The sequence below is a fragment of the Ictalurus punctatus genome, unplaced genomic scaffold (genome assembly GCF_001660625.3).
Source record: "Ictalurus punctatus breed USDA103 unplaced genomic scaffold, Coco_2.0 Super-Scaffold_100071, whole genome shotgun sequence".
Classification (NCBI taxonomy): Eukaryota; Metazoa; Chordata; class Actinopteri; order Siluriformes; family Ictaluridae; genus Ictalurus; species Ictalurus punctatus.
In genome coordinates, this window is record NW_026521092.1 from 695001 (window position 1) to 705000 (window position 10000).

The 10000-nt window shown below is 42.0% G+C and overlaps 1 protein-coding gene across 6 annotated transcripts in view; it reads right to left on the reverse strand.

The window, feature by feature from the left end:
- Positions 1-10000, reverse strand: part of LOC108277799 (cGMP-dependent 3',5'-cyclic phosphodiesterase) — a 298719-nt gene that overhangs the window by 209193 nt on the left and 79526 nt on the right. For 2 of the 6 annotated variants that reach the window (XM_053679211.1, XM_053679212.1), the window contains exon 3: positions 5663-5752. The exons of the other annotated variants lie outside the window; for them this stretch is intronic. In XM_053679211.1, the coding sequence (XP_053535186.1) occupies positions 5663-5716 (54 nt within the window). In that variant the 5' untranslated portion in view covers positions 5717-5752. The remainder of the gene's footprint in view (positions 1-5662; positions 5753-10000) is intronic. 6 annotated transcript variants of the gene reach the window in all.

Here is a 10000-nt window from a genome sequence, read left to right on the forward strand (position 1 = left end):
CGTGAATTATAAAAGTTGTGCATTTTGGCACAGAGGGGAAAAAGGCAGGGAAAAAGAGGAGAGGGATTGAGAGAGGTTTAGAGAACAGAAGTGCAGTGATGCTCGGCTTCATTAAGCTGAACACGGAGATTTTTACAGAAGTTGTGTAGCGCTTCAGTAGATTAAACCCGTCTGCTGTCATCAGCGGCCTCAGCGAATTCCCCGACAGGACTTTAATCATGTTTCTGTCACTGTTCTCTCTCTCTCTCTCTCACACACACACACACACACTCTTTTCCTCCAGCTGCTCTCTGTATTCTTTATTCTCTCCATCTCGTCTCCATCTCTCCTGCAGGTCTTATTCAGCAACTCCATGTCCTACTTTCCTCCTCTCGTCCTGTCTCTCCGGGAGTGTCCCAACCTCTTGTTGTTATTCTCACTGTTCTACCTTTTCTCTACGTCCATTCTCCCTCGTTCCAGCTCAGACGCTGCCAAATCACCTGCCTGAATTATTCATCCCAATCTCTCTCTCTCTCCCTCTCTCTCACTCACACACACACACACACACAAACCATCCGATCTCCATCTTTCTCAAACTTCCAAAAAATCCTCTGTGTTCTTCTTTCAGCTGGTGGCCCTGAGCAATCTCCAGGTGTGTGTCTCAATGTGTGTGTGTGTGTGTGTGTGTGTGTGTGTGTGTGTGTGTGTGCCTCTACACAAATACAGGATTTCGCCTGTTGAAAAGCGGCTCAATTCAGGCTCAGTTGTAGGTGCCAAATGGAATCGTGGGTCGGAATAAAACCCGGAGCGCCGGGACAGGACGGAAAATGTTGGAGCCAAATATAAAAAAGTTCCATGCTGTTAAATTCCCCCTGAATATTGAACTAAATGTGGAACATTACACAGAGATAAAAAGATCTTTTAGACCACTCCTTCAAATGGACTGGAATATTATATTATATTACATTATATTTTCCATCCATCCATCTTCTATACACTTATCCTTCCTTCAGGGTCACAGGGAACCTGGAGTCTATCCCAGGGAGCATGGGGCACAAGGCGGGGTACACCCTGGACAGGGTGCCAGTCCATCACAGTCACTCATACACACTCACACACCCATTCATACACTACGGACACTTTAGACACACCAATCGGCCTACCATGCATGTGTTTGGACTGGGGGAGGAAACCGGAGTACCCGGAGGAAACCCCCGCAGCACGGGGAGAACATGCAAACTCCACACACACAGGACCACAGTGGGAATCGAACCCCCGACCCTGGAGGTGTGAGGCGAACATGCTAACCACTAAGTCACCATTATATTGTATTGTATTGTATTGTATTGTATTGTATTGTATTATGTTATGTTATATTATGTTATATTATATTCCGTTTACCTGTTTATAGTTACAGTTAATGTTGGTGAAACAAGTTAGTTCCTGTTGTCACTTACGTTATAGCAGCTGCACTTTTTTAGCGCTCTCTTGAACTTAATAAGTCCAAAAAAAAAGTTGCTTCATATCTCGTCATTCAAAACAAAATCCATAAAAAAGAAAGATCATCTTTCTTTATCATTTTGCATATTTTGTAGCTTTTTGGAAACGTAACATCCCCGTCGGTCATGTCTGGATCTGAGGTTATCCTTCTTCTTTCTTTCCTTTTTTTTCTTTTCTTTTTGCTTTTCTTTTCTCTCCGATTGTCAGCAGGGCGAGCCTCTACGCCTCTGTGCCAAAAGAACAATTACAGGATGTCAGTGATCGAGTTTATTCTGTGCCTGAATACGATGTGTGTGTGTGTGTGTGTGTGTGTGTTCAGGGCAGGAGAAGTTTTTAAACCAGCTTTGATGTTATTTTATTCACTAAAATGTGGTACAGCGTAGCCTGGCACGTTCTTCTCTTCTGTTTGCTGGTCTGTTCTTCTCGGACATGTTTACCTGACGATTATCGTGCGGAAGCAGCGCCGTGAGGAGTTCACCATCACGCTGTCTCTAAACAATACGCTTAAGGATTCATTTCCCAAAACAAAACGTTCTCACAGACGTGAGATATTTCCAAGTGTGTTGGAAGACACACCACACACACACACACCACACACACACTCTCTCCCTGTCTCTCTCTCTCTCTCTCTCTCTCTCTCTTTCTCTTTTGCAGATCTCCCTATCCTTTATCCCCTTCACCACTCATATTAAACATACGATGTGTGTGTGTGTGTGTGTGTGTGTGTGAGTGTAGGCTGAAGTGTTTGTCTTTGTATGTTAAACAAGGAGAGCAATATGACCCTAACCCCTAACCCTTTCAGGTATAAATCCACACTGACTGTTTCAGCGTTCAGATCAATAATCTAATCTCAGTAGAGCTCAGGGTTGCCAGATTGCACTAAAAAAGGACTACTTACCACAATGGGCTGCAAAACAAAATCAGCTAATTTTCTTGATGTTTTAAATTTTTTAAACTGCTGAATAACTTTTATCTTCTTTAAAGAGAGCAAATCCAAGATTATTCCCTAAACATTTATTATAGACCGTGTTCAGATGTTTTCACGTTAGCTTTGTTTGGGCTTTTCATTTAAACAGACTTGATTTCATTATTTTGTGAAATTCATCATCATAATGAAAAACACAATCTTTCTACTTAATAATCAGTAATAAACCATTCATTATTTATTAATGAAATGTACTCAAGAAAGTTATATATAATATAAACACACAATATAAACATATGTATATCAAAGCAAACACTGTTAGAGTTTAGACGCTTTATTATAATGTTATTATTAATACTTAATAACGTTTGAGATCTTTATTATTGAGATTGCAGGGTTATTTCAAGATGTTTTTAGATCAAATTATCTTCCAAGTGATTGAATATGAGAACATGCATCATGTTTTGGATAGCAGTGTTACCCCCGGGGGCACGAGCGAGGGACACAAAAACAATACATAAACAGAAATATAAAGAGAGATGAAAGTGCACAAAGTGGTGACGTCATGTGTTCATCCATCCACGGAAAAGAAAAAGAGAGCGCCCGCTGTGTGTGTGTGTGTGTGTGTGTGTGTGTGTGTGTGTGTGTCAGGTCAGATCAATAGAGTGGACTGATTGATCCTCAGGCTGATTAAACGAGTATTGATTAGACGCATTTAAGAGACTTTCATTATACATGGAAAAACAAAGGCTAGTTGGAAAGTACTTGTGTGTGTGTGTGTGTGTGTGTGTGTGTGTGAGAGAGAGAGAGAGAGAGAGAGAGAGATCTATCTCCTGGGAAATTATAACTCAGTCTAGCACAATATTGTGATATTCTGCTATATAATTAGTTCATATTCCACTGAGAAAAAAAAAAAAAAAACATGCTCATTTCCTTTATGTTTTACATTTATAACTACGCATGAGGATCTCTGTCAATCAGATGATTATTTCCTCTAAATAAACTCAATTTTTGTATAGCATCTGATATCCGGTGATCAAGCTGTGGTCAGTTAAAATAAGAATAAGTACAATAATTTACTCATCTTCTAATTCTAACAATATTAAAAGCTATTGTGTGGGGGAAAGTGCACTAGAAATAAAGTTTCATTCGTATTTTCTAGTGTAGATTTTCTGTTACGTGTAAGCATAGCATTCTAGGTACATTTCAGGAGAATATCAAATGCTAAGCTGACTTTACAACCGTGAACTCGCATGCGGCTTCAACGCTCGTCGTCCATCGAATCTCTGAAACAACACTGAAATCATGCTATGACTGTATAAAATACAGGTTTCGTCTTCACAGGAATGATTGTACCATAAGGAACGATTTCAGTAGTGAAAATAATTACAAAAATAATAGTACTGACACGCCGTTCAATCTTCCATTGATCTGATTATTAGAACGATATTAACCTACGCAGTTCACAGTAAGATGTTTACATGATCGTCCTTTAGTCCTAATGGTTCTCCAAATTTATTCGATTCCTTTCTCTTGCGTCATGATAGAGTGATTTCAGAAGGGATTTCGGTATTTTTTTTAAAAATGTATTTGTAAATGTTGATGTTAAGTAGTTCCTTTGTTAAGTGTTTATAGTGATGCTACACAATAATGTAACCTGCGTCATCAACAGAATGAATTAGCTATGGAATAAAAATGAGAAAAACACTGATGTTTTAATTTGATCAGCTTTATCTAACTTTAATTTTATAATGATTAACGATGATTAAATAGTAAAGGCTACACACACACACACACACACACACACACACACACACACAAAACATGAGTAATTGATAATAAAAAATGATAAATTAGCAAAAAAAAAAAAAAAGCTTAAATGGCTTTATCTAAACTTTTATGCTGAAGTGACATTTTGATTTCATTGAAACTTTAACATCATTATCTCGTCTGATCATGTGCTGAACTTTATATTTAAGAATAATGGATGTTGTATTAAAGCTACCTTTATTGAAGGACTTGTTAGCAAGTAAACTAGCTAATAACTGTGTCTCAGTGTTAATGAGGAGGAGGAGGAAGAGCACTTTATCAGTCGCCTCTTAACGAGCTCTAATGAGCTATTGAAATGAGATAAGATAATGTGCTCTGTTTCAATTTAAGCCTCTTTTTTTTTTTTTTTTTAAACCCTTAAGTGTTTTGGACTGAAGAGGAAGTGTGGGTTTAATGTCATTTATTGTTTTCTTTTGTTTTTTTGTTTTTGACTTCATTAAATTTAATTACAATCCAAATCCCAATATGTTGTAAAGTAAATGTAAGTAGAGAACAGTGTAAGATGAGGAATAATACTACAACTATAATACTACAACTACTACAATAACAAATACCAACATTTTTCTATAAAATATATTTTATACTTTATAAAATAAATAAATGAACAGTGTTTATGCTAACTGGTGTTAAATATGCTAATTTCTCTTTGATGTTGTTGATGATGATGATGATGATATAGATTTGGGAGAAATGTGTTCCCACAGCTCTAAAATCAGCAAAAACAGTAATAACATCAAATGTATAAAGAATTTTATAAAGATTTTTTTTTTTCTTTTGAGAAAACTCGACTGGATGTGTTTTGATGGATCTTTCTTTTCTTTTCCAAAATGTTAAATTGTAATAAAACACCTATTTCACTCATAACACAAATTCCAAGTGAAATGTTGAGAACTTTTTCAACTACATTTTCTCAGCATGTATATTATAAAGTTATTGGCTGAATATTGAGCTTAAATGATTTGATTACTTTAGAAGACCTGATTTTCACTTTTTAAAAAGGAAATGAATCGTATAAAACTCGGGTTTATTTACACATGTGGGAAAATGATTTTTGTGATAATCATCTATGCTGATAACACTCATGATGAAACTGTTCACACGTAACACGCTGTTCTTCTGTTTAACCGTCTGACGGTGTGTGAAAAGTGAAAGTAATGACTAAATGATACAAAAATAACAAAAGTAAAAACAGAAAAACACTCTAAATGATCAAACATTTAATGTGGACTGACATGGTTTGTTGGATCACACACACACATGCACGCAAATACGTACATGCGCATACACACACACACACACACACAGTGTGAAAGAACATGCACCAGCGAGGTCAGGTATGAAAGCAAAAGAGGTGACAGTATTTTGAGTAACGTGTGTGTGTGTGTGTGTGTGTGTGTGTGTGTGTGTGTGTGTGTGCATAAGACATACCTGGATGCTAACACGGTGTGTGTCGGACGAATCGTGGCCCCGCTGCCTCTGCATTGGGATGGTGCGGATGTGAGCTACTGACACTCAGCACTGTTAAAGGACAAAAAGAAAATAATGGAGAAAGGAGAAGGCAACTAGGGAACGAGGGAACGAGTAAAAGAGGGTATGAGGGAACAAGTAAAAGAGGGAACGAGTGAAAGAAGGAACGAGTAAAAGGGAACGAGGGAACGAGTAAAAGAGGGAACGAGTAAAAGAGGGAACGAGTGGACGACGGAACGACGGAACGAGTAAAAGAGGGAACGGGTGGACGACGGAACGAGTAAAAGAGGGAACGAGTAAAAGAGGGAACGAGGGAACGGGTGGACGATGGAACGAGTAAAAGAGGGAACGAGTGGATGACGGAACGAGTGGAAGAAGGAACGAAGGACAAGTGTTTGAGGATTGAAGTACCAAAGACGACGAAGACGAAATGAGACAAGACGAGTAAGACGCATCTGTAAAACAGTGCAGAGGCGCAGGTCACTTAAGGGTGGACACACACACACACACACACACACACACACACACCCCCACAGATAAATACACATGAAGAGAACTGACAGAAGCAGCTCCTCTTTCTGTCTGACCTTTGACCTCTGTCTTCTGTCGTTTAGCATAAATCATATCCAGTGTGTGTGTGTGTGTGTGTGTGTGTGTGTGTGTGTGTGTAGGCAGCTGTGTGTGACAGCAGATTAGGCAATGGAATACATTATTTTATTGCATATTTATGTTTAGAGCACCTCACCTCAGGCTCTTTACAATTCAATTAAAAATATTTTATTAATTCATTATTATTTATATTATTCATATAAATTACTTTTTTGTTTTTCATGCCATACTTATTTATTGCTCTTGTTTGCATTATTATAACTTTCATTGATACTGATACAATAAAAATGGTAAATGGTAAAAATGCCCTTATTATTATTATTATTATTATTATTATTATTATTATTATTATTATTATTATTATTATTATTGTTGTTGTTGTTGTTGTTCTTGTTGTTGTTGTTATTTTTATTATTATTACTATTGTTAATTGTTGTTGTTGCTGTTATTTTTATTATTATTATTATTATTATTATTGTAGTTATTGTCATTATTATTATTATTATTTTGTTATTTTTATTATTATTAGTATTATTATTGTTGTTATTATTTTTATAACTTAACAGTAATAATAACAACAATAATAAAACTATTGCTATTGTTATTAGTATCATTATTATTATAATAATTTTTTAATTGTTATTATTATTATTTTATTATTGTTATTATTAATAGTAGTATTGTTATTTTTATTATTAATTATTACTATAATTATATTTTTATTGTTACATGTAACGTTACCTAGCGAGGAGACAAGCGTGGGCAGAGCAGCAGCAAGGAGACGCGGAATTCACCGATGGAAGCGCTGGCAGTGGAATCAGATGTAGTGATTTGGAAAACCAATCCACGACCACCAGTATCACCATGTTACCTCGAGACTCCGGCAGATCTGTGATGAAGTCCAGAGCCAGATGAGACCATGGGCGTACAGGTATGGGAAGCGGTACCAACTTTCTGGCTGGTAGGACACGCGGCACCTTTGACTGAGCACAGGTGTAGCATGAGGACACGACGTGCTGCACCTCCCTGGACATGTGGGCCACCAATATTTCTCAGCCAGCATTTGGTAAGTGCGACAAGCTCCCGGATGCCCCTCGCGAGTTTCGTTTGGGCCCAGGTGACAAGTTCCAAATGGTAGGGCATGGGCACGAATTGTCTCCCGGGAGGACAGGCTGTCGGAACTCGTGATCTGGGGAAGCGAGCTAAGGCTTGATCTAGAACCCACTCTATGCTGCCAACAATAATGGAGGGGGGCACAATATACTCATCGTGGTTTGCTCGACGTTCAGGAGAGTGGATTCGGGACAGAGCATCGGCCTTCAAGTTCACTGTTCCCGGCCTGTATGACAGGGTGAGCTGGAACCGGGAAAAGAACAGAGACCAGCGTGCTTGGCGGGGCTTGAGCCGCTTTGTGGTTCTCAGGTACTCTAAATTTTTATGGTCAGTGTAAATCATGAACGGATGGTCGGCCCCCTCCAACCAGTGTCTCCACTAGGGCCAACTTGACAGCCAGGAGTTCACGGATCCCCACATCATAATTTCGTTCAGCGGGTGACAGTTTTCGTGAGAAGGCCATGGGGTGCAACTTGGGTCTGTCCCCGAACCACTGAGACAGTATGGCCTCCACTCCCGCCTCAGACGCGTCCACCTCCATGATGAACAGTCGTGAGGGATCCGGGTAACAGAGGATGGGGGCCGTAGTGAATGCCTGCTTAAGTTTATCCAGAGACCCCTGGGCGTCAAGGTCCCAACGGAGTCGCCAAGGCTTACCCCGCAGGAGGGATGTCAGGGGTTGTGCTATTTTACTGAAGTCCCGGATGAATTGCCGATAAAAGTTCGCAAAGCCAAGGAAACGTTGCAATTCCTTGATTGTTTGGGGAGTGGGCCACTCCACCACCGCTTGAACCTTGCGTTTGTCCACGGCGACCCCTTCCGGACTAATGACATACCCCAAGAAAGAGCTGATACTGCAGCAGGCGGTGCAACACCTGTCAGACATGCCTGGTATGTTCTTCATAGGATGTCGAATATACTAGGATGTTATCGATGTAGGCGATGTCCCAACATGTCCCTCAGGATGTCATTGATCAGGTTCTGGAAAACTGAGGGAGCGTTAGCGAGCACATATGTCATGACCAGGTACTCGTAGTGCCTTGAGGTGGTGCTAAAGGCCGTCTTCCACTCGTCTCCCTCCCTGATGTGAATCAGGTTGTAAGCACTGCGTAAGTCTAATTTTGTGAAAAAGGTTGCGGACCTTAGCTGTTCCAGGGCTGTGGGTACTAGAGGCAGGGGATAACGGTACTTCACCATCACCTGGTTGAGACCCCGATAATCGATGCATGGTCGAAGACCCCCTCCCTTCTTTTCTACAAAAAAGAACCCAGTGGACGCGGGAGACGTGGACAGCCGAATATACCCCTGTTGGAGAGCCTCCTGAATGTATTCCTCCATGGCCCGATGTTCAGCTTGGGATGATTGGGTACACCCGGCCCCGCGGTGGGATAGCTCCGGGAAGGAGGTCTATGGTGCAGTCGTAGGGCCTGTGTGGTGGTAAGCAGCTTGCTCTTTCCTTGCTAAACACCTCACTGAGATCACGATATTCTGGCGGGACGGTGACAGGGACATGGGACAGGGGACTCTCCACAGGAACCGTAGGGCCAGTCAAGCAGTGTCATAGACAGTATGGGGACCACTTGGTAACCTGCTTGTCCAGCCATGATAAATGAGGGTTGTGGCATTCGAGCCAGGGCAGGTCGAGAATGATGGGGTGCCTGGTGGAAACAGTGACGTACAGGAGGAGGGTCTTGTGGCAAAGGGCACTAATTTGTAGGCTGATCGGAGCTGTGCAGTGTGATATGACCCCGCCCCCTTTTGGGGACCCGTCGATCGATTGAACCTCCCGAGGTTGGAGTAGGGGCCATATTGGGAGGCCGAGAGTCTGCGCCGTTCTCTCATCTACGAAGTTCCCGGTCACTCCGGAGTCGATGAACGCTGCAAGGACAACAGACTGGCCTGAATATCTGATCTCCACAGACAAGACAAAGACATGAGAGTTAAAAAACTCTACTGGACGCACCCGGGGATGGCGAGGTTGGCTGGCTGTGCTCCACTCGGTTGACCGTGGCCTCCTGTGTGGACACTGGCGAACGGCGTGGGTGTTCTCGCCACAGTAGAAGCACCGCAACTCTCTACGTCGTCTCTCTCTCTCTCTCCTCCTCGCGGATTTGGGTGCGGCCAAGTTGCGTGGGTTCCTCTGGCGGGGCTGGCTCAGGTGGAAAGGTGCTCCACCGTGCGGGACGGTTCTTACGGCGTAGACAATCCAGCCGTACTGCCAGGTCAAGGGTCAGCTGTTCGCCTCGGAACGCAGTTTTCAACGCCGGCTCATTCCATCCACTTCTGGCAGCGATGGTGCGGAACTCCAATGAGTAGTCTATCACGTCATGTGAGCCCTGTGTGATCGCAAGGAGTTCCCGGCTGGTTTCCCAGCCGTCAGGGGAATGGTCAAAGGCGCGTCGGAATCAGGAGAAGAGGTCCGCTAACAATGGTCTTTGCCCGCCTCCTCGCTCCCACTCCGCCGTAGCCCATTCCAGGGCGTGTCCGGTGAGTAGCTCCATGGAGTGGGTGAGCTTGCGTGCTTCCGGCATCTCCGGGTGGCTCTCAAATAACATTTGGCACTGCAGTATGAAGCCC